The sequence below is a fragment of the Cantharellus anzutake genome, assembly GCF_015039405.1.
Source record: "Cantharellus anzutake strain C23 chromosome Unknown EI90scaffold_18, whole genome shotgun sequence".
Taxonomy (NCBI): domain Eukaryota; kingdom Fungi; phylum Basidiomycota; class Agaricomycetes; order Cantharellales; family Hydnaceae; genus Cantharellus; species Cantharellus anzutake.
The window spans coordinates 1,065,025-1,090,269 of record NW_024066968.1 but is presented as its reverse complement, the minus strand read 5'-3'; the positions used below and the strand labels follow the sequence as shown (position 1 = coordinate 1,090,269).

General features: G+C 47.3%; 2 protein-coding genes across 2 annotated transcripts; one reads left to right on the top strand and one right to left on the bottom strand.

Annotated features, from left to right (window-relative positions):
* Window positions 1–4,187: 4,187 nt before the first annotated feature.
* On the bottom strand, window positions 4,188–8,890 carry EI90DRAFT_3122291 (uncharacterized protein; the record flags this gene model as incomplete). Its single annotated transcript, XM_039063485.1, has 14 exons — window positions 4,188–4,278; window positions 4,330–5,038; window positions 5,093–5,275; window positions 5,331–5,495; window positions 5,558–5,697; window positions 5,756–6,158; window positions 6,209–6,490; window positions 6,544–6,595; window positions 6,650–6,737; window positions 6,792–7,539; window positions 7,599–7,790; window positions 7,854–8,107; window positions 8,159–8,507; window positions 8,560–8,890. 14 exons carry the CDS (start codon window positions 8,888–8,890, stop codon window positions 4,188–4,190), a joined length of 3,987 nt encoding a protein of 1,328 aa, XP_038917371.1.
* Window positions 8,891–18,934: 10,044 nt separating this feature from the next.
* On the top strand, window positions 18,935–19,696 carry EI90DRAFT_3122289 (uncharacterized protein; the record flags this gene model as incomplete). The annotated part of the gene is made up of 2 exons (XM_039063484.1): window positions 18,935–18,941; window positions 19,008–19,696. The coding sequence occupies 2 exons, from the start codon at window positions 18,935–18,937 to the stop codon at window positions 19,694–19,696; spliced, it is 696 nt and encodes a 231-aa protein (XP_038917370.1).
* Window positions 19,697–25,245: the final 5,549 nt, after the last annotated feature.

The window sequence follows — 25,245 nt, the reverse complement described above, 5'->3', positions numbered from 1 at the left end:
TCAGCCCCAAGTTGGAACATTTGGAGACTCCGGATTTGCTCCGACCTCCTGATGGATCTCCGGCATCATGTGACATACCTCTAAATCATTCCTCCTCCCATTTCATTTAGTGGAGTCACCCAACATCCTTCGGATATGTAACTCCGGCTTCGGAGCTAACCACATCCTCCAGTGATCCCACTCATGTCATCATAAATTAGTCACCTTCCATTTGTAGTATGACTGTTGTCTTCTTTCCATTCAGTCAGCTAACTTCCCCTTACCCATTTCTCATTCCCATTCATCCCCCAGCCTTCTACTCCGCCCTCCTCGACCCGACACCCTGGTTCCCCATTAAGGATATCGTTTGGGACCTTTTGGGACCTTTTGGTATCATTCAGTGTTTGTCAGTATCACTCGGACTTTGACTAAAGTCCTCCTCTTCCTCCCTCTATATATACCTGTAGATTAGAACCCTTTGTACCTCAGTTCTAATCTCAACTTAAAGTTACCCCAAGTCCCTGTCACAACCAAAAAATCCTGGGGCTCTGTCATCTGCAAACCAATGCCGATAGGTGAACCTGCTAACCTGAAACCCATCCTAACCAGCCCCCAACCCCATGTCTGGCCCCCTGCCTTACTGCGTGAGACTTGGCCAATAATCAGAACCTAGACCCTGCCGGTATTCTGACCTTACCTCCAGTTCCTGAGCCCTTGGTGCTCCCAGCATTCAGTCATGCCTGCCTTGTCTCCATCTGAACCACACTCATCGCTTCCTGCTATGTGGTCACAGCCATGCCCCGCTTCCATGCATTCCGCACCCTCTGCCCACTCAGCACCCTCTGCCCATCTCTGCACCCTCTGGCCACTTCTGGTTGCCCTTGACACCTCTGGTCAGGTCAACACTCCCACTCCCCTCTGTACCTCTGTTGGCCTTCATGCTGTCCTTGTGTGACAGTGCTGGCAGATCAACCTCTGTTTGCAGATTTGTGTCGGCACCGCACCGACCCTGCTTATTTGCGGACTTGAATCGGCACCGTGCGCTGACCTCCGCTTTTGTCCTCTGGCCATTTTTGTCACTTGGCAACATAATATTCATTCCTTGCTGAGTGTTATGTTCACCCCAATATTGGCATTTGATCCATGTGCTATTGCACTTTCCTATTCATTCATTTAATCTGTCAATATTGGTACTTGATCCACTTTGACCTTATTCATTCCTTGCCTCCCATTTCCCAGGTTCTTGTCCTTGGTTTAGTTTGACAAGTCCCTGCTCATTTCCGCTTATTTCTGCACCGGACCGACTGGTCCCTCTTTTGATTTCTCTTACCTACTTATACCTTGTAAATACTTTCGGGGACCTCAGTCTGAAATCAACCAGAGTACCCCCCCTGTCTGGTCTGAGTCTCTCCTTCTGCAAAGGGGGCTTCCCCCCTCTGAGTCCGTGCTCATGGAGTCTGCACTCCTCCTACAGGTCCACTCCACCCGCAAGTCTTGTTTGAAGTCCACTGTGAGTGTCAATCCATAAATACAGGATCTCCCCCAAATGTCAAGCTCAGGGCACAGCACTCCACTTGAGTCGCTGAGGCCGCGATCCCACTCTGCTAACCTTGAACAGCGCTTCCAGATGCACCGCATATTTCCGCCCGCATATCCGTGCATGCGCTCAAACAGACCTCTGCATCACCTCTGACCTCAACTCAGGCGGAGCCCAATCCGCCTTCCATCCGCCTCCTGACAGTGTTCCGACTCTGACAGTCTGCCCAACTCTGACAATATCCCAGTCTCTGACAGTCCCTCTATGAGTGAATCCCAACCTCCTCCTACAAGATACCTCAGACACATGAAATAAAAGGACTAACTGAGACGTAATGGAGGCACAGTGCTCCCTCCAAGTTGCTGAGGCTGCATCCTTCTTAGAGCCTCTTGTACCACCCAGCAGACCTGGGCTTCCTGGAGAAGCTTTGGTTCACTACCGGGGCTCTCGGAACCCCTCTAGTTGAGCCCCACCTGCATTCAGACTCACACACATTACCCTTGTTCAGGGTTTTTGACAGTGAAGAGGGAAATGAGATTGAGGGTGAAGACATTGGAGATGAGGAAATGGAGGAGCTCATGAGTGACGTGACACCCATTACTCCATTGAACAAGCCAAAAAACATGGGAAGAGCTTTGGAAGAAGATTGACCACATTCTGCTGGACCAGAAAAAGAAGAACATAGTCAGCATGCTGCTAACTCAGGTGAGTTTTGAAATCATGACTGCATGGGCACACCAGTGACATTGTTGATAACCATACTCTAGATTACTCAATATAACCTCCTATGGAGCTGGTTTACTCTTTGTATGAAAGGTTATAAGCGGATCCCAGCAAGTATTCACATTGCAGTCAACCAACACGATGGAAATGGAAGATATTTTGTGGCACATGTCCAAGCATTGGCATGCTATTATGAAAAGCATGAGTCACTTCCCATTGAATGCCAGGGAGGAAAGTGAAAGGGGACTTGTCACCTTGATGATCCTGATGTTGAAAAAGCGGTCCGGGGATGGCTAGCATTGCAGTCAGCAAGAAATTTGACCCCAGAATTGTTCCATCACACCCTCAACACAGCCACCCTACCCAAACTTGGTATTGCCTTGAAGAAACCATTGGAATGCCAGACAGCATGCTGCTGGCTTGTTAAACTAGGCTATCGCAGGAGTGTGTTGAAAAAAGGGGTTTACATGGATGGGCATGAGTGTGAGGATGTTGTGAAGTACTGGAACGAGGTTTTTTTACCCAAAATGAGGCCAGAATGGTCCAGCATGTCTTCAATGGCACCTCTCTGGAGCGAAATGAGCCAGCGCTGGGTGAGAATGAAAAGCAGATCATTCCAATCTGGCACGATGAGAGCTGTTTCCACACAAATGAGTTCAAGAGAAGTGTCTGGTGAGCATCACATCAATTTCAATGAAGAATGTGGTGCAAACTAATTATAATAAAAGGCTTTCTGAGGGGCAGTCTGTGCTCCAGAAAAAGAGTCAAGGCCATCTAATCCATGTTTCCAACTTTATAAATGAAGAAAGTGGCCAACTCATCATCTGGGACAATGATGGAATAGTTTCAGAGGGGAATGATGCTTGCAAAATCATTTATCCCGGTGCCAATGGTGACCCTTGGTGGGATACTCAGCAACTTCTAGAGCAGATCTGCACAAAGGCAGTCCCAATTTTTGAACGTGCTCATCCAAACTGCCAGGCTCTCTTCATATTCGATCAGTCTTTGGCACATGCATCACTCAGTCCCAATGCTCTCAATGCATTTGATATGAACAAGTCTAATGGTGGAAAACAACAAAAGCGGCATGACACTGTTATCCCAAATGATGACACTGTCCCTGATTGCTCAAAGCAGGGGATGCCTCAGTCAATGGTGACTGAAGCAGGCAAACCCAAGGGCCTTGAGGCTGTCTTGATGGAGCGTGGCTTCAATACAGATGGGAAGTGAGCTAAGTGCAAGCCTGTCTGCCCATTTGAAAATACAGACTGCTGCCTTGCCTGCATTCTCAGTCATCAGGCTGATTTTGTAAATCAGGTCTCAATGCTTGAAGAATTAATTATGCAGGCAGGACACCTGTGCATATTCCTGCTGAAATTCCACTGTGAGTTGAACCCGATTGAGATGGTGTGTTAAAACCTTTCTTGTCTGAACTAGTTCCAATTTCTAACTATAACATCTATAGTATTGGGGTTATGCAAAATACCGATATTGTGAAATATGGAAACTACTTTTGCCAATGCAAAAACAGCAGCGATACAGTGTTTGGATGCATGTCCAGATGAAACAATTCGAAAATTCATCAACTGAGCTTGGCACTTCATGGATGCCTACTGGAAGGGCCTTACTGGGGAGCTGGCAGCCTGGGCTGTGAAGAAACAAAAGAGTCATCGTGCTATATGTGAGGATGCTATGGCTGAATTAGATACTCTTCCACCAGATCAATCAATGTATGCTAGCTGAACTCCTGTATTTAAATCTCCTTTAATTCTCTTGTTACATAGTGGCTACTGATTATGCAGATTTATTTAAAAAAAAAAAAAACATTTGGATTTTGGGTCAAAAATTTTGCCATGGCTAAAAAAAACAGGTAAATATCTGAACATTGTATTTTTTGGCAGCTTCTAACACCATACTCTGAACAGGGTGGTCCAACTGGGTTTGTTGATTATTCTACATGGTGCACAATGGGAGGGGTTTCAGAGGATGAGAGATTGCTGGAAATAAGATTGCCCACATCCAGGCATCCATCATGTAGTCTACACAACAAATGAGTGCTTATGTCAGCTGATATGGGGCTCAAAACTTACAAGACTGGTAAATTTGCTGCTCTGCATCGCCGCAAGTCTGTCCCATGGGAATCAACCCATGCCTGACTAGCAATTGACTGTGGGATTTGGGATCCTTGCATCAAGGTGATTATATCAATTACCCCCCCATCATGCATTGGCCCATGATGGCGATGGACAAATAAGGCAGAGGAGGTGACACAAATTATGACCAAGGTTACACAGATGCTTGATATGAGCAGATGAAGCCCATTTACATGAAGCTTTGCACTTAGCACTTGCTGGACACCATCAGCCAGGTTGTATATTGGTTCCCAATATGGAAGTACAGATGTGTTCCCAGCAAGCAAGGCTGATGTGTGAAAGGTTTGTGCCAGTAATGAATATGCTAAGGCTGTTGAGCATCCAAGAAAATCCTCGACTGCTTCAATTCCTGATCCAGAAACCAATGTGGTGAGGATTTGGGTTGCCAGGGGAATGAATACACGATTGTCAGGGCCTTGTAAGTCAATAATTGAGTCTGTAAGGTTCATAAAACTCCTTTCCATTGCACTCATTGGGGGAGTGCGAAGAAATGGGGTCATAGGAGTTGGGGGATGCTTTGGTTCATTTGTGGATAAAAGCTGCCCATTTCCTCCAACCTTTGCTACAACAGGGAGGGTGTAAAGAGAACTGGAAAAATGGTAAAGATAGAGTGTCAATGTGACATTCCCTTTGAATCTGTGTGTACCTGTACTAGGGGGTAGTAGATGTTGTGATAAGTGATGGAGAAAAGAAACCTTACTCATGGTATCATTGGATGGCCAGTTAAATGCTGAATAATTCTCCATGTGGGTGTGGGAAGGGAACACAAGTCTGGATGAATTCTTCCCCAGTAATTGATTGTGTGCTGAAACATACATGAAAGCGATTGTTCCAGAATTGAGTCCAGAAGCACCATGTTGACCCATCATGACAAAGTCATTGACTTGGAGCAGGTCAGTAGTTAGCATTTAGCGGTATATGAATCCATGTTTGCTTACAGTGAGCATAAGCAGGTGCCCTGCTTGATGGTTTCCAATCAAAAACTCTCAATCCAATATCCTGAGCTGGGATCCCTCTGCTATAGGTCATATTGACTGTGGAACTCTCATATGGGAAATATGACAAAGTAGTTTCAATGCTCAACTCCCCTTCATAAGGTTCCGCTAGACCAATGTTTGGATATCAGTGCTTTTTTTTCACCACCAAGGTATGGTTGGAGACAAACAGAGAGGGGTGTAAGTGACCTTCCATTTGTCACTAGGCTGCTGAGCTGTCACACCACACTGCACCACCAGTTGAGTAGCATGAAGGTCAGTTAGCACTATGGCTGGATCAACTTTTGCCACAGGAATGCTGTGTATAATGCTAGAGGAAGAGTATTGGCTTTGGAGAATGGACACACAGAAAAAGTACTCCACTATACCTTCCATTTAGACTACCTGGCATTTTAATTGAACCACTACCCAGATAGGTCCAGAAGTATGGTAAGCTTGAGGAGGTTACAGCCAGCTCTATTCTATAGTCAGGCTGCCATGGCACATAAGGAAACCCCTCCCGGTTGTCCACAAAACCAATATTAATGAGATCTCCTGGGATACGAATCATGTTTATTGGAGACACTGGTTCAGCCTCAAAGACTGCATCAAAAGTGAGAGTTGATGTGCTAACAAGATGGAGAGTAGCCACAGATGCATACAAGACCATGACCAGCATAACTTGGAGTATTTGATTACTTCCAGAACTTTTACTGTGCCAGAGGCTCATCACAGAGGCCCCTAGGCCCCTCCAGGCCCACAATCCATCATTCAGCCCAACAAAGGTATTGGCTACAGAATAGATTGTCAGAAGAATCAAAATGTTGGAGAATGGACATCACATTGGTGGAGTAAATGATCACTTGCAAGTGATGCACTTGCAACTGTCAGTGTACCAAGGACAACCATGGCCACTGCTCGTGTGGTTCCAGCCTGAAGTTGGGATATCAGTGCCAACTGATCAATTGAATAGTTGGTACTTTGGAGGGTCCCTGAAGCCCAGATTGTAAATGTGAAGACATGATAGCTGATGAGGAAGAGTAATGCTGTGCATGCAGCAACACGGAGTAGGGTGGCAGAACTGGACATCTGATCTGGAGTTTTCATTGTTATGCTTGTGCCAACTGTTGGGTCATGTGAATAAGAACACAACAATGTGGTCAACCAAAGAGCTTACAAGGCTCATCCCAGTCCCCAGATGCAGTCAAAACCAGGCCTTGGTGGCAGATCTAGAATTCTTGTAAATAAGTGGCTGAATCTTTAGCACCAGCCAAGTCCCAGACCTCTTGTTGTGAAAGGCCATCAGTGGGCCCTTGCTCACCTCCAAGGTAGCTGGAGGGCTTAGACACATCCAGGGTTAGTCCTTTGAGCCTGGGGATACAACAAATGAACAGGATTCTCAGTGCTAAATCCAGATGCATGCACCTGACTCTTGTCTTTTCTGCTTTCTTTCTCACACCATCAGATGTACTTGAATGTTGAGAAATCCATTCAGGAAGAGAAGATTGATGTAAAAGTGATGATAAATCAATGAGTCCTCCATTATGAATGGCCTGACCTGCAGTGGGAAAAGTGCAACCCATAGAAAGTGCTGATGAGGAGGCTATAGCAATCACTGCAATCATTCCAAGAAGGATTTGGATGGCATTGAACTCTAGATGGGCAAAAATGGATCTTTGAGTACCACTGATTTTGGCATATGTTGGGCTCCATGGTGACTGTATTTTACCCTCTGTATCTGTATAATAAAGGTCAAGGTGATTGTATTGTGCAGAAACCAAGTACATTAGTGCTGCCAGCTGGCTAAGGGTTTCCTCAAATTGGCTGAAATCCTTGTTGGGATTTGCAGTATTGATGCTTTTGAGTAATGTGTCAGTGAACCAGTCACTAGCTGATGGATTATTCCTTGACTGTGTAGTTTGATAGAGGCTTGCTATGAGAGAGACCCATCCAGCTTCCAAAGGATCAGTTGGTATTGGCCGGGCATAAGGGAGTGAACTAGCAGAGATTCGATGAGTAACATCACGATACCACAATAGGGTATTATTTCCTGTGACATTGGCTTCGGTATGGTCCCTGTAGAGGGTACAAGAAAAGGGCCACCCATAGAATGTAACATCAATTGGCTCAAGGAAGGCCCTGCTCTTTCGTTCTGATTCACCTTTGGATGGAGCTGAGAGTGGGCCCAAATTTCTGTGAAGGACATACTCATGGATGAATTGTATAACCAACTCCACACCAATGTATTGAGCCTCTTTCTAATGGGTGGAAGGATTCGTTGTGTGGCATTGCCATGATCATCAACAATTATGGTGAGAGCATGTGGATTGATGCTCAAATAGAGGAAAGTGGTAACACCATAAAGAGCAATTGGGCTGGGATAGTCAACGAAAGTGTCATCTGCAAACAGCAATTGGTCATCAACTATTTGAAGGCCAATGATTGGTCACATGCATCCTACCACTGATACACTGATGCAAGACTCACATCTTAGGATAGGTGGTTCTGTTTCATTGCGCTCCCCACCAAACTGGAAATCATGGCCATCAAAGAGCTCCCTATTTCCTGATGATAGGATCTTTTTTGAATCTTGCATGTAGGTGGCACTGAAACTTGAGAAGTCCAGGGAAATAGACATGTGTGCATTTGGGAGAGATGCACATTTAACATTCAATTGTTGGGCAAACTGATCTTGGTACACAACATCAGAAGTGGTATCCTCCAGGATGGAGAAGAAGACTCTGGAAATGAAATGTTCTGGGATGGTCAGGCTGGAAAATAATGACACTCACGATCCATTGATGCCACGGGGGAAACCAATTTGGTCATCTTTCTCTCTCCATAGTAACTCCACTGTCACTGACACAGCAGCCATATCTGTGGCCATAATTACATGGCTGAGATTTCCAATTGCTTGTGATACATTCAAAGTTATAGGATCTCCAGCAGCTGTGACTGCAACAGATATTGCAGAGTTTGTTGTGACTTGGAGGAATGAAGCTGAAGCATAGAATAATGCTGCAAGTAAAAGCCGGATGCAGAGCACATTATCCAGATGTCGAGCATGCCACAATGCAGAAATAGATCCAAAGAAGCTTTGCCAAGCTCCAAGAGAGTTGTGTAGTGATGCAAGTGTTTGCTCTAGAATAGACAGTGCTACTGATGATCTAAAGTTTTCTGCAAATGGACTTACCACGACGAATGATTATATCAAACATTATTCCTTGTATGACAAGTGTTAATGCAGCTGAAACAATAAAATTCCAAACCTGGGTGGAAATGGCAATGATTTTCTGCACTGAGTTTACTTGATCCACAGGGAACCTGAAGTGCTTCAAAGTTCCACTAGCCCACAAGACAATCAGGGCTGAATGAGTGAGCAGCAGGAGACTGATGATGATCACCCAACCCCAGAAGTAGCAGTGGATGGTCTGCTGAGGTGACAGCATCTGCCTTTGCTTGTGTAATGTATGCACAACTGGGATGTGGAGGGTTTGGTGTCCTAGAGGAATGGTGTTGGGCATGAAGGTTGTTCTTCCAACTTATGTATCTCTGCATCACTTCCTCCACAGGTTCCCAAATTCTGATCAAGTGAGGAAATGAAGGTGGTTCCTTGGCAACCAGGTGTGTTGCCAATGTATTTCACAGCTGTTCCCAGTGCTGCATGTGTTGGTTTTGGGGACAGTGTAATCCCCTACCCATCACTTCCTGTAGCCCCTTACTCCCCAAGTTGTTGTGGTTACCAGAACTGCTACATTGAGCAGATTCTTCATGCTGTGACTATGTGGCCCAACAGTGAAGTGATGCACTATCCTGGGTCACACTGTAGGGTACTAGCATGACCAACAACCAGTCATTCTACCCATAAGTGCATGCAGTGTAGCCCCAAACATCTGGTTGATATTAAAGCTGGGGGACTAGCACTCCAGCACATGGATCTATACACATATGTACATGGGAAAGTAGAGTCAGCAATCTGGTAACCATCAGGAAAGTGGCAAGGAACATTGATACAGCATGACATGTGAGTGCTGACCAATAACACTGCATGGTTGCATATGCAGGAAGCTGTGGAAGATTGGAAGTGGATGTTAAGTACATGGATGGTGTACAGATGTGACCCTGGAATGAGGATGGAGGGTGTCAGGTCATGGTCCATGTATGTAGGGGTCATGTGACCCAGTGAGGTCACTATTGTCCTACCCACTGTGAATCATACATATTTGATACTCACAGCTGGGTTCTAGGACACCCACCTTACAGAGGGAGAGTATGAGCAGAGGAGCCTTGGCCTCAGCAACTCAGAGTGGAGTGCTGTGCTGATGCTTAGTTAGGCTGGTGTGTGGCTCTTAACTTACAGATGAGCCATGCAACTCTGGGGGGAACTACTGGTCATTGATTTTGCACTGAGGTGCCATGAACCACAGTACAACATTATAATGAACCAAAGGGGAAACAAAGGGAAACTGGAAGTGAATGCTACCCATATGTTGGGTCAGTAAGGGTGTAAGAGAATCACCTATTATGGATTTGTGGAGTGGCTATAACTAGGGGGTGAAGGGTAGCATGAAGATGGAGGGACAGGATTGGTGGAGAACCCTTTGCAGTTGAGTGGAGGTCCATAGGAGGTCTGCAATTATTGAGGTGGCATGGAAATATTATTATTTGGAGGGAGGACTGGAGGTAGACCAGAGGGCATGGTGGAAGTGAAGCAGAAGAGGGTGGAGTCCCACCAGAATGGTGGTGGAGCTTCAGACATCATTGTTAGACACTGGTCTGGGGTCGGCACCGAAGGTCACCATTGTGGGCTGCTACAGGCCGTGATGGCCGTGATGCCGCAAACAAGGCCCGAGGGTAGGGCATTTGGCCTCAGTGACTCTAAAGGAGCACTGTGCCCCCTAGCTGTCTCTTGGCCCTCATTTCAGACTTACTGGGGTTGCCTTGTCGGGGTCAGGACTTGAGGGGTCATGGTCAAATCAATATTAGAGCTAAGGTACAATAAAGTAACATACAGGATATATATATGGGGAAAGAATGAATGGAAGCGGACCTGGGCCGAAGGCCAAAGGGTCTGGAAGCAAAAGGGAGCAAGGAGTGGGGTTGGCCACACAGTGGCTGGCAATGACCAAGGGTCAAAACAAACAATAACAGATAAGTAAAGGAAGGAGCGTAGGGCTGCAATAGCAGCGATGGTATTGTAGCGGTGCTGGACTTGGAGTTGGGCCGGAGTCGGGTGCGGGAATGGTAGTGGCCCTGTAGGGGCCAAATGGGTGGGGTAGAGGAGTCGTGCTGGGCACAGTGCCGGCCAGAGGCAGACTCGGGTGGGAAGATTGGTGTGGCTGTGGGGGAGTCGGCCAGGTGCAGGGGAGCCTAGGGGCAAGTGGGGGAGTGAGCAGGGAGTCCTCATGGAGGATAGGGCTGAGGTTGGGGCTCGTGCTCATGCTTGCATAGTGGGAATGGGCTTGGGTGGCATTGGGACAGGTGGCTAATGGGCCGGAATGCATGGCTGTGACAATCATCCTCTTATATTGCCCTGCACCTTTCAGATGGGCCCACTCTTGAACTATTCAGTCAGTTCCCTGTTCTCTTGCTCCACAATCCTCCCACCCTACTTTGGGATTTTCAATTGTTGTTTGATTTGTGGAGCTCTCTATTTACTAGTCTTTCCCCTTGGCAACAAACTGAACTCCTGGTAAATTCCCCCCAGTTATAATATTTTGTACCATTGTCCCCCCCAAATGATTAAGATGTCCTGGAGACACATCTTGAGACCACCCCTAAGATGAATTGTGAGACAAACAATCAACCCTCGCCAACAACATTACCATTGAGTAGTATGAGTGACCTAAGCAGATTGTCATATTCATACAATCCTGACCCCCAATCCAGGCCTCTGGAACTCCAAAACCAATTCTGGAGCCCCACTTCCCTTTCCACTACTGTCATATCCATGTCAACTCCGCCGGACCTCCAACCTACTCCACCATCATTCCAGTGACCCTCTGGTCCAATTCCTCCTCACCTCCACCATACCCTCCAGTCATCCTCCAGTCCACCTCCACCTCCTATCTCTGGTATCATCTCTGGTACCCCCTCTGCCATCCTAGCTGAATAATAATATTTCTACCCCCCCTCAATCACTACAGACCTCTGAGGCCTCCACTGTCCTGCAAAGGGCATTCCACCCCATTAGTTCCTGTTGCTAATGTTACCCTTACAAACCCTAATATGGTGATTCTCTCATAAACTTGCTGACCCAGCTTGTAGGTAATTGTCACGACCAACAAATCCCAGGGTTTCCACCAGCAGTGCCATTGCTGATGGGCAAATCCACTGACCTGAAACCTAATCCACCCAGTCCTCAATCTGATGTCCTGCTCCTACCACCTGCACCCCCATCAATTCCTGAGCCCTCGGTGTTCCTGGCATTTGGTCACTCCAGCCTCTGTGTCATATCCATCCATGGCCATCATCCTCCACAACCTCCGGTCCTTCTGGATTACCTCTGCTCTTTCATCACTAACCTTGGAGCCTCCGTATTCCATAATCACCTCCAACTCCCTTGATGGTCACCACCCCCTCAATCCAATATATTACATATGCCTCCCTAAGTACAGAGTCCCAAAGGCCTCTGGACAGCTCCGATGTCCGCTGGCACACTCCCACCTCTGCTGGGCAATTCACTTGCTTGCCCTGCAAGCCTACCTTGAGGCCAATCCCCCCTTTCCGTTTCTGGGTTATAGCCCACCACCCCACTAACCCCATGTAAGGCCGGTTGGGGTGCCAGCCTTGGTGACTCCTCAATCCTCAGGCTGTTGATAACTTAGACTGTATGAAGCTAGTATTTGACAGGGGGGGAGGAGAAGAGCTAGGCTCCTTTTCCTGACCCTGGACACTATTTATGTACATACAGGTGTTATACATTGTTTATTACGAGGAATATTAATGAATAAAGAATAGAGGAAATGCGTGCAAAGTGCACATCATCCCATCCCTGTCCATCCCTTACACCCCATAACCTGACTCGTTGGTAATATTCAGTCAGCTAACATGTAACTCTGTTAGCTCCACTCTGCTCAGCCCTGCCATTCATGGGCCCACCCTCTTTGTAACTATATATACATAACTTGTAGATAGGTTACACCCTAGTGATAAAATCAACTAGAGGTTCCCCCTGCTAAGTTCTCGTTGCCAGTGAGTAAATTAGGGCACGGATGTGTAACTATGTCAGGGCAACCACACCTGACCATACAACCCCAGAACCACCTTCCCTGACCTCCCCCCACTTCCCTCATCCTCCCATCTTCACACACCTTTCGCAACTACAGCCTGCATGTGAACCCGCAGGAAAAATCACGTGGGTCAAGGCGAGCAACTCGCCTTAACCCACATGACACCTTTTCCACATTGTGGGAACATGCTCGGCTCCTACCCTTAGTCATGTTACAAACTGTATAGTACATTTCCCTTTTATAGTAGCCAAGCAGGGAATAGGGAAACTTACCCTTCTTCTCAACTCAATCCCTGCTTAGGCAAGTTGTAGTTACCTTCCATAATACATGACAACTCAATCCCCGCTTAGTGAGTTTGAGGAGCTTGGGGTAGGATCCAGCACTTGGCTGCCTGGGACACCGCAAGTGTCCAGTTCTGAGGTAGGGCCGCCCCTGGACAGAGGCCGGGCCCTGACAAACTAGGCACAGCGGTCCTGGTCTAAGTTACTGAGGCTGAAGCCCTCTGCCATGGAGACGTTTCCTTCATCTTGCATCCAGTCTCTGACACTCTGCACCCCTGTCAGGGCAATAGCCCCGAACCCCGAGTCATATGTAAATTAGATACATATAGTCACGTGGGTAAGTGGGAACCTCCGGGTAACTGCTTACACACCACCGTAAAATACACATACTTGTATCACTTACGGCTTTGTGTGCTGAGCTACCCAAAGACCTCACAACCCCTCCAGTCCTCCTAGGCCTATGACACAGCCTAGCCTCACCTATTCTCATCTCATCTCCACCTGGACCACACTCATTGCTCCCTGCTGTGTGGTCACATCCATGCATTGCATCTGCATCCAAGCACTGCATCTGCATCCTCTGCCTGCTCTGCACCCTCCACTGCACCCACTTCCTGCACCCACTTCTTGGTTGGCCTTGACACCTCTGTAGTCAGGTAAATGCACTCCTGCACCCCTTTGCATCTTGTTGATTCTCATGCTGTCCTTATTTGTGGCAACACTGATGTAAGGTTGGTAATCACAGGTAGTATATACCCGGAGCATGTAGCTCAATCATGTAGGTTGCCTAGTTCCCAGTCTGTTGAGTAAATATGTGCTGTATTATCAATGGGGGAGTAAAGGCTTCTTCTCCTTTACCCATCACCACCTTCATCATCATGGCTGCTATCACTACCATGGCCATCATCACCATCATGGCCACCACCACCACCATTGTGGTGTCAGGGCACATCTTCAGGTTGCTAGCATAAGTAGTGCATTGCCACATGACCTGTATTCCCATCAACTTCTTCTTCTTCTCACTTCTTCATCTCTGGTTTGATCCGGTCTGCAGCTGTTGGTTATGACGCTGCATGATCTTCCATCTTCTTTGATCTGTTGCTACTGGTTATTAGTTAGTTGCCTGATAGCCACCTCTATTGTGTACATAAGACCTTGTGCTGGCATGGGCATGTCCCCCAGCTTTGATATCAACTAGGTTTCTGGGGCCTTCTTTGTTGCAAGCATGCATGACCCTGACATGTGGTTACAATCACCATCATGGCCCTGTCATGACCGACAAATCCTGGGGCTCCATCAGTGGCAAATCAATGCTGATAAGCAAATCTGCCGACCCAAAACCCAATCTAACCAGCCCTCAATCTGATGTCTGGCCCCCTGCCCTATCAAGCAAGACTTGGCAAACAATCAAATCCTGGACCTTGCTGGCTGAAAGGTTGCTTACTATTTTGGGGATGGTAACGTTCCGTTCCCCCGTTCGCCTCAGGCCTCAGTTAGTCCATCTAAATATAAGCTTAAATGTGCTGTATATTCAATGGGGTAGAGGTAAAAGGCTACCGGGCCTTTACAACTACCTGAGGTATATATATGTAAATTACATATCTTGGCACAAATAAATAAAGAAATAACCACATCACTATAATGGGAATTATGGTGAAGTAAGGTTAATCCCTTACACTGGCATTCTGACCTTGCCTCCAGTTCCCAAGCCCTTGGTGCTCCCAGCATTCAGTCCCTCCAGTTCCTCCCAGGCTTATGGCACAACTCAGCCTCACCTACCCCTGCCTTGTCTCCATCTGAACCACACTCATTGCTTCCCACTATGTGGTCACAGCCGCACACCACTTCTGCACCTTCTGCACCCTCTGCCTGCTTCCATGCCCTCTGCCCACTTCCAGTTGTCCTTGACACCTCTGGTCAGGTTAACACTCCCTCAGAACCTTTGTTGGCCATCATGCTGTCCTTGTGTGACAGTACTGACTGATCAACTGGACTTGTGTTGGCACCGCACCAACCCCACTTCCCAATTTGCGGACTTGTATTGGTGCCATGTGCTGAACTCCACTTTTCCTCTGGCCTTTTGCCACTTGGCAACTTATCATTCATTCCTTGCTGAGTGCCTATTATGCTCATTCATCCATTTGCTTAACTTGCCAATATCAGTGTTGATCCACTTTTATTGACACTAGGTTATTGACCCTATTGTTCTTCCCATCAATAACCTTCATCACTCATTGTTGCTTATTCATTCCTCACTTCCATATTCAGTTTGACAATCCCCACTCATTTCCATGCCAGACTGTGCCAGACCAACTGGCCCTTCTATGTTTCCTCTTGCTTATTTATATCCTGTAAATACTTTTGGGGACCTTAGTCTGATATCAACTGGAGTACCCCCCCTATCTGGTCTGAGTCCCTACTTCTGCAAAGGGGGCTTCCCCCCCTCTGAGTCCACACTCCTCCTATGGGCCCACTCTGCCTGCAAGTCTTGTTTGAAGTTTGCTGCAAGTGTCAGTCCATAAATAAGGGATCTCCCCCAGACACCAAGTGCAGGCACAGCACTCCCCTTGAGTTGCTGAGGCTGCAATTCCACTCTGCTAACTTTGAACAGCACTTCCAGACGTTGTTGCAGGGACAAGTCCATGCATGGTAAAAAATTGGATTCTGCAGAATTTGCCCACCAACATGCACTACATATCTGCTGATGCTCCCAATGCTTATTATATCACTATCCAACACTCCATACACTCACTCCTTATCTTTCCATATTTTCCCCATCATTATCGACAACCCCAAGCAAAATTCCCACGCCCAACCATGCCGCCAATTTCACCCCCTCTCTAGATCTCCATAACCACACACACAACCCAGCTGTTTTTCTACCCGATAGTGATGCTCTACCATCCTTCTTCACCCATGGAGCATTTCCCAGAATGGAAACCCCATACTCGGATGGTTCAGCATGGTGTAGAGTCTCATGTGGTCTTGACAGCACTTGTCAATGGCCACATCTCAAGAACTACTGCACCAAATGGGACAAATAAGGGCTCGTTGGAAAGCTGGAGACGAGGAGGTTGCTGATGGGAGGATAGGCGGGCGCTGTGGCGAAGTGTTGCAGAGTTAACTTTCACAATTCCCATTTCGGACCCGTTATCATATATTCCCCATTCATTCATATTTCTTTTATTGTTTCTTTGTTCCCAATTAGATATTCATTATTTACGGTTGCCTAACAGCCTGTTTACATTCCTCCATTCCATTCATTCCATTTCCAACTCATATAAAATAGATAATAGCTTGTACATAACAAGTGAGTACTGAATAGACCCATGAAAGAGAAAAGAGAAGTTACATCCAAGTGGCAAAGATGCCATCCACAACCCTAACACCCCTTCTGAGCTTGTTGCTTGCTTCTAAGATCCCTCTGCTCACAACTCTCAGCCTTGACGTCCAAGAGAGACGTAGGTGAGTGTTTAGTTGAGGTTCTAGCAGACCCGGTAGTGCCCCAGGACCAAAACCTGAACCTCCATCACACCCATGCACACTACCACCCTCCCCCTTCTCTCTGTCTTGAGTCTAGGCGATAGACCTGTTACAACGTGCTGCATATTTCTGCCTGCACATCTGCACATGCACACTCCAACAGACCTCTGCCAATACCTCTGACCCTGACTCCGACAGAAATCCAACTGTCTCTGACAGTGCCCCCATCATCACAAAAGGGACTAATCAATGTTCCTGAACTCCATCCTCCCCCAACGCCTGAGTCAAAGGCTGATGGTGGTGCTAGTGCCATTATTGTCATTTGTTAAACACATGGGCAGTGTGTTGACCTAACCCTGGAATGAGGGAAGAGGATGAGCAGAGGGGCCTTGGCCTCAGCAACTTGGAATGGAGCACTGTGCTTACACTCAGATATGCTGGTGTATGGCCCTTAACATCAGAACAGAAGGCAACAATTCTGGGAGGGACTGTCAGTCATCAATTTTGCACTGAAGTACAGTACATCAATTATATATGCTATAGCAGACCAAAGGGAAACCCAGAAAGAATGCTGCCCACATGTCAGGTTGGTGTCACGGCCCCGCAAAGTCCCCGCCCCTCTACCACTTTCTGCACCCCCATTCTTATGCCGTTACTCGCGCCCGTTAATCTCGCCATTGCCCATCACTTAGCGGCGCCGATAGTGGTTCCTGTTCTACGGCCCCGTAGCAGCGCCTCCTTCGTTTTCCCGCCACCACTTGGGTTCCTCAACCATTCGGCCGGTATCGTTTTATTCTATTCACTCGCTTAACTAACTAGCGGTTGTTATGGTCGCCGTTGATCCGCTCCTTATCGACATTCCTTATTGACAATTGATTATTCCTTTATTGATATTTGATTTATACGTATATTGACATTCTGATCCGCGCGCCTAGATTGTCGGCTTATCCTTTCTGCCTCCCAACTTCGCCGTTCTCTGTTCCATTCATCTCTTCTGTTCCATTACCCTGGTCCTCATCGCTCTTTAGTTCTGTCGTACTTATCATCTCGTTCCTGTCCCACGCCGGACCGACCGGTCCCTTCTCTGTTCTCCTTTCCTATTTATACTTGTAGTTTACTGTCGATGTACCTCAGTTTGAATATCGACTAGAATTCCCCCCAAGTACTTTCATCTTAAGTTCGCCCCTCAACTTCATCCCGCTTAAGTCAACGTCGCCACAAGGTCTTTCCCGCTAACGTGAAATACGGGACAGCCTAGAACGCGTGGCGCAACGCTCTGGCAGAAGCCGAAGTCCCAACCCCCTCGACGCCTTGCAACGGAGTAGCTCATTAGCTAAGTGACCACTTACGCCGCCGTACTCCGCCCCGCTTCCCGCGATCCCCTCGAACACAGTTTCTGACAGTTGGTGAGGGCATGAGAGAGTCACCTATTATGGATGTGTGGTGTCATATCCATACAATCCCAACCTCCACTCCAGGCTCCCAGAACTCCAAAACTGACTCCAGAGCCCCACTTCCCTTCCATCACCTTCTCCTTGCCAACTCCCAAGAGGTTATCCCACCTCTGGCTCCAACACCACTTCCAGGTCTGACCTCAACCTCAACACCTTCCAGATGAGTATGCAACTATGCTCCTGACTCTGGACCTCCACTCCAGAATCCCATTTGCATCTCCATCTTGGAACTCCGGTCTTAGCTCTGACCTTGGACTTTGACCCCACCTCTGCTTATACCCATTGTATTGTTTTGCTGATTCCATTTATTTACCTTTGCCAATATTCCAGAGTTTGACTTCCGAGTTCAGACTTTCCAGACTTACTTCGGACCTTGCAGCTATTGCATTGTCCCATTCAATTCCACTATTCTCCCTCATTCCTATTTGGGCTGCTGCTTCCTTTTATTCAGTCAGCTAGCCATTCCCAACTCCAATCCTCCTTCCAGCTCCCTTTGTCTCCTTTTAGACTACCCTTGTTCCTTTTGATTCTGGACCCCTCCTTTATATACAATGTACCTAGTAACTTGTAACCTCATTCCGAAACCAACCTGATTTCCCCCCAAGAGACTTCCCCTTGCTAGATCCATGCTAAGTCTCCAATTCCATTCCAGAATTGTCCAAACTTGCCTGTATCTAACATGTGGAGTGGGTATAACTAGGGGCAGTGAAGGGTGCATTTTGTCATATCCATACAATCCTGACCTCCACTCCAGGCTCCTGGGACTCCAAAACTGACTCTGTGTAAGGCCTGGAGAGGCTGCACATGCTCCTTTATTTCCTGTTCAATTGATTATTCTTGTATATACAATTCATTTAAGTTATTGTAACAGTGCACTTTCACATGCTTATCTATTGTTTACAAAGCCGCATGTGTATGCCGACTTTGGTTTACATCAATTCTTGTATATAAAGTGGCACAGGGTGTAGAAATGGCTCTGCAGCCTAACTACTCCCCCATTGAAATATATAACTTATTAAAGCATATACTCTTGATGGACTGGGACTAAGGCAACCCACACAAGTGAGCTACATGCTTCAGGTAGATACTACCTGTGATTACTATCTTACAGTTTTTTCATGCTCGGTGAGTTCTTTTCAACTTCACTGCTTCTTGATTGACATCAATATGCGCTGATCTCGAACCCACCAGACCTTCAAATGAGACCTAGAAGGGTAGCTGGGACACCTTCCACTCTGCAGAAGGTCAATAGGTCTATGCATACTCCTGTGCCAAAACCCATGGCTGGAAACAGCCAGCTTAGCTCCCATCAGGCTGAGCCATTAGACATGCCCTTGGCATCTAATTCCAGTCCTAATCAGGCTGGAGCCATGCCACTCCCCTCTGCACATGGCAAGGTCAATACCCAGGCAGAAGGACCATCCCTTACGCCTGGGGAAGACCCCAAAGAGGTGTCGACAGGAGGCGATCCAGTCCCAGATGCATCAGGTCAGCAGGCACCAGAACCAGTGCCACCTCTAGATAAGCCACCTGATGCAAACATAAAAGATGCACCAGAACCAGGTGCATCAAACTTGCCCCATCCAGACCCTGGAGACCCTCCAGGCCCATCTGCAGGGCCTGATCCCATAGTCATTGAGGCTATGCACAAAAGTACAATGGCAGATCATAACGATTCAACTATCAATCTTCCCACAGGTGTGCCTCTAGGCACACCAATTGCTCCAGAACCACCGCCTCCCAATGGAGAGGGTATCCAACCTGACCCCCCCCCCACTGCAGCTAGTGCACTTGGGACTGCCATTCCCCTGCCCCCACTCAAAAGGACTGGGATGAACTGTCATGGCCGTGCATTCTGGCCCATTCCCCACCTGTCCTGATGCCGCCCGAGCCCAGTCCCACTATGCAAGCCCCAACCTCAGCCCTGTCCTCCCTGCTCACTCCCCTGCTTGCCCTTAGGCTCCCCTACACTTGGCCGACTCCCCCACTGCCACACCAACCTCCCCACCCTGAGTCCGCCTCCAGCACCGTGCCCAGCATGACTCCTCTACCCCACCCACTTGGCCCATACAGGGCCGCTACCATTCCCACACCCGACTCCGGCCCAACTCCAAGTCCAGCGCCACTACGATACCATTGCCACTATCGCAGCCCTACGCTCCTTCCTTTATTTATCTGTTATTGTTTGTTTTGACCCTCGGTCATTGCCGGCTGTTGTGCAGCCAACCCCGCTCCTTATTCATGTTTGCTTCCGGACCCTTCGGCCTTCAGCCCGGGTCCACTTCCATTCATTCCTTCCTCCTATATATATCCTGTATACTACATTATAGTACTTTAGCTCTAATATCGATTTGACCACGACCTCTCAAGTCCTGACCCCAGCAAGGCAACCCCAGTACGTCTGAAATGAGGGCCAAGAGACAGCTAGGGGGCACAGTGCTCCTTTAGAGTCGCTGAGGCCAAATGCCCTGCCCTCGGGCCTTGTTCATGGCATCACAGCCATCGCAGCCTATAGCGGCCTGCAACGGTGACCTTCAGTGCCGACCCCAGACCAGTGTCTAACATGAACATTGAAACAACCCTTGCCAGGGTTGTACAATGGCTTATGCTGGTCACTGAGTGGCTTATGGTAAATAACCACCTCATCCAGATAACGCTGGATCATCTGGGCACCCATGCAGAACAACTAGCATGGGTTGACACTACCTTTGGTGACACCACAGACCTGAGTGGTGATCACATGCACCTGGTGGCATCAGGGTCCTTGGACTGTGGCAGGGTAAGCCCTACAAAAGAGACTACTGGGCCCATTGCAGGGCCTAGTAATTGGACGAAATTGGCCCTGCCAATTTCCCAAGATGAACAAACTCAGGATAAGGATCCTGAGCCACTTAACAAAGTGGACAGATGGGTTGATAGACCTGTGCCATTAATCTTCAATACTCTGTCGAGTAGTGATAGCAGCATGTCCCCTTCTCTGTGGGGACATATTCCTTCTTCTAAGAAATGGATGTGTGTCAGAGACCAGATTCAGGACAAAAGACAACATCCCCATGACAGAGGGCTTTGGCCTCAGCGACTTATACCAGGAGTGCTGTGCCTAGTAACATGTCTGTGCCCTAATTTACTGACTGAGAAGGAACTCTAGAAGAGGGAAAACTCTAGTTGATTTTATCACTGAGGTGTAATGTATCTACAAGTTATGTATATATAGTTACAAGGGGAGTCTAGAAGGCAGGCCCATAAATGGCAGGGGCCAGGTGGAGCGGAGCTAATGGAGTTACAGGTTAGCTGACTGAATATTACCAACAAGTCAGGTTATGGGGTTTAGTGGGGTGATGGGCTATAACCCAGAAGCAGAAAGGAGGGATTGGCCCAAAGGTAGACTTGCAGGGAAGGCAACTGAATTGCCTGGCAGAAGCAGGGGTGTGCTTGCAGATGTCGGAGCTGTCCAGAGACCTTTGGGGTTCCGTACTTAGGGAGGCATAGGTAATATATTGAAATGAGGGGGTGGTGACCATCAGAGGAGCCAGAGGGGATTGTGGAAACTGGAGGCTCCGAGGTTGGTGGTGAAGGAGCGGAGGCAATCTGGGAGGACTGGAGGTGGTGGAAGGTGATGGCTGTGGATGGATATGACAAAGTGGGTCAAATGGGGAACTGACCCCCAAGGCCCCTTTCAAAGTAAACAGCCTGTTCCCAGTATCAGGGACGAAGTGGACCTAACAACCATCCTAGAGGAGGCAGTCAGAGGGGCCATTCTAAAATTGAATGACCTTAGGACTGTAAAAGGCTCTCAAGAGCCTCCTATCACAATCAGCACAGATTTGTCAGATGACAAAAACAAGGATATTGTTAAAGCATGCAAGTCTAGGTGTGGAGGCACTGGGTCAGCCATCATGGTTAATCCAATTGGTGAATTAAAGAGGAGGCAAAAACACCTATTTGCCTTGCGAGCCCTGAGTGGGAACTCGGTTGGATGTGGTGGACACAGAGTTTGTGTACCTTGGAAAAGGTACCCACACATGAGAAGTGATGTGACAATTAGATACATATTGTCGATTCAATGAAGGGCTATCACCCCTCACAAATACAGTGGACCCTAATCCTCATCCCACTAATATATGGGCTGTAAAGGGGGACACTGTCAGGCTGCTGCCCCAAAATCTACATCCACTATTGCCAGGGAATCTTAATTCTCCCCCCCCCCCCCCACCAGTGGTTCATGTCCTTTCAGATGCAACCACAGGAACACCTCCCACCACTCCAATAAAAAGGGAATTTGGCTCTGGGATTCCCAGAGTGTCTGTACCCAATGATCCAGGCACCACAATGGGGCCTGCTGGGTATGTAGAATCTATGCTTAGGTCCTACTCTAGGGACCCAACTCCAAGCTCTCCCAACCCTGAACGGTTTATGGGCGATCTAGTTTGTAAAACTATGAACCTAGTGTCAGGGCACACCCACCCGACCCGGCTCCACCTGGCTCCACCTGGTACCCTGCTCACCTCCACCCCTCACCCTTCACCATTGTTTCTCACTTCTTGTTCTTCCCTTTGTCCTTCTGTTCTTTGCTCTCTTGCCCTTTCTTCTATCTTTATCTACATGGACGACATTTCCCCTTATCTATGTATTATCGACCCACTGTATTCAAAGAATAAAACAATGATCTATCAGAATAGTCAACAACCAGGTGACAAGTTCAGATGTTTAACAGATCTCATGATCTTTATGAGACTGGACAGACATTAGAGGATCATTATAAATTATCCACACCCATGTAGCATGAGATTTAATCTACTACAAGCATGCCTAGAACCTGGCATAGGTGTAATATTCAAAGAATATATCCCTACAACAAGAAAATAGCACATAGATGGCAGAATAAGAAGGAACATTGGGAAAGAAATGTAAATATCTCGGGAACCAGTAAACTTTTGACTGTAATCTCTTTACCATCTGAAAAAACTGTTTCTAAACTTTATCCACGGCTTTGTTTCATTCTAAAAGCTTCAAAACTGACGGAGATATCGCTCAAACGGCGAAACACCTTATAATTCATATATATTTATTTGCTAATTCTTATAAAAAGTAATGTGACTCAAGGGAAATATATTGGCGCCCGGTAGTCTGGCGGACCGAATACCATATGACAGAGTATTCCCTGGTGCGGGCGGACAGTTTTTGATCGCATCAGAAGAGGAGAAAATGCTAAAAAACCAGATCTTGTATATTTTCCCATGATTCATCAAAACTTTTTGATTTTAAGCTCAAATAAATCGGAACAAAGGAATGATTGATGATATGGATCTCGGATCATAAGCATAAAGTGATTCAGAAGTCCGCGGATCAGTTAATTAATTGGGAAAGCTCTAGAACATTAGTAATGAAGAGGCCTCTGAAAAGCATAAAAGGCCACCACTTCTGCCCCCTCTCAAACCTCAGGTCGAAAAATAAGTTTAATTCTCACCAGTGGTTGGTTTGTTTGCTCCAAAAGATAAAAGCAAATATTAGTTGTTAGCTAATATAAAACTAACATGTCACTCTAAGCGTGAGTTAGGGTTAGTTAGACACAGCTGAACAAAAGTGTCATAGTGAGAATTAGTGAGAATTTGGTGGAGGGACTTCCTAATTGAATAATCTCTCAGTAATATTTGGTTATCACACCACAGGAGAAAAGTGAGCAATCCTGAACCTGCTAGATAACTAGCACGCACTCTAAGCGATAGAAAGAGCAGTTTGGTCACTCCTGTATTGAGTAACATTTATTGCGGAATTATTTTATTAGTAGTTTTCCTTCAGTAAATTATCAGGAAAATCACATCCTACTGAAAAGTGGTAAATCTAGGTGTAATATTGACTAGAAATCATAGTAAAGTCAATATATAATTTTATCCATAGACGATCTATACATCAGGTGAGATCGTTGGGGGGTGTTTATTGTTGTTTAGACAGTGAACAATTATATATTTGGCAACCAAAACACGGTCAGTATGCAAATCAGCACAAACTCTAATATCGTTATTGGACATAGGAAACTGGTTACATAAGGTGATCCAGCTCTGCTCCTTCACTGCCCGCAATGCATGCACGATGCACCCAGCCCTGGATGACCCGGATGGCCTCACAGTGCAACCTGGCACACACACATGCAGCACACACCCTCAGGATCCCCCATGGGGACACCCAGATGACTGCGGCTGCATGCAGAGTGACATGGCAAACCTCATGTGACCCAAGCTACATGTACATAAAAGTGCCTGGGGTGGGAACTGTCAGAGACCGGATTCGAGACGAGGGAGTGTCTCCGTAGCAGAGGGCTTCGGCCTCAGCGACTTCTGCCAAGAGCGCTGTGCCTAGTGACACGTCCGTGCCCTAACTTACTGACTGGCAATCAGAACCTAAGGGGGGCAACTCTAGTTGATTTTATTACTGGAGTGTAACCTATGTACAAGCGGGATATATATATGGTTACAGCGAAGGTGGGTCCGCAATTGGCGGAGCCGAACGGTGTTGTGGGGACAACTCCGTGTACCGCAAAAAGTCGGATTCTGCGGAATTTGGTCACCAACATGCAGTACATATCCGCTGACGCTCCCGATACTCATTCTATCACTATCCAACACTCCTTACACTCATTCCATATTTTTCCATATTTTCCCCACCATTCCCGACAACCCCAAGCAAAATTCCCACGCCCAACCATGCCGCCAATTTCACCCCCTCTCCAGACCTCCATACCCACACACACAACCTAGCCGTTTTTCCACCCGATAGTGATGCTCTACCACCCTTCTTCACCCCCGGAGCATTTCCCAGAATGGCAATCCCATACCCGGATGGTTCAGCACGGAGTAGAGTCTCACATGGTCTTGACAGCACCTGTCAATGGCCACATCTCAACAACTACTGCACCAAATGGGACGAATAGGGGCTCGTTGGAAAGCTGGAGACGAGGAGGTTGCTGAAGGGAGGATAGGCGGGCGCTGTGGCGAAGCGTTGCGGAGTTAACTTTTACATTTCCCATTTCGGACCTGTTATGATATATCCCCCATTCATTCATATTTCTTTTATTGTTTCTTTGTTCCCAATTGGATATTCATCATTTACGGTTGCCTAACGGCCCGTTTACATTCCCCCAGTCCATTCATTTCATTTCAAACATATAAAAACTAGATAACAGCTTGTACATAACAAGTTAGTATTGAATAGACCCGTGAAGGGACAAGCAGAAGTTGCATCCAAGTGGCAAAGATGCCATCCACGACCCTAACGCCTCCATTGAGCTAGTTGATAACGTCTAAGACCCCTCACATCATAATACTCAGCCTTGACGTCCAAGAGAGACGTAGGTGAGTGTTTGTTTGAGGTTTTTGCAGACTCAGTAGCGCCCACGGACCAAGACCCGGCCTCACGAACCACACTCGTGCAC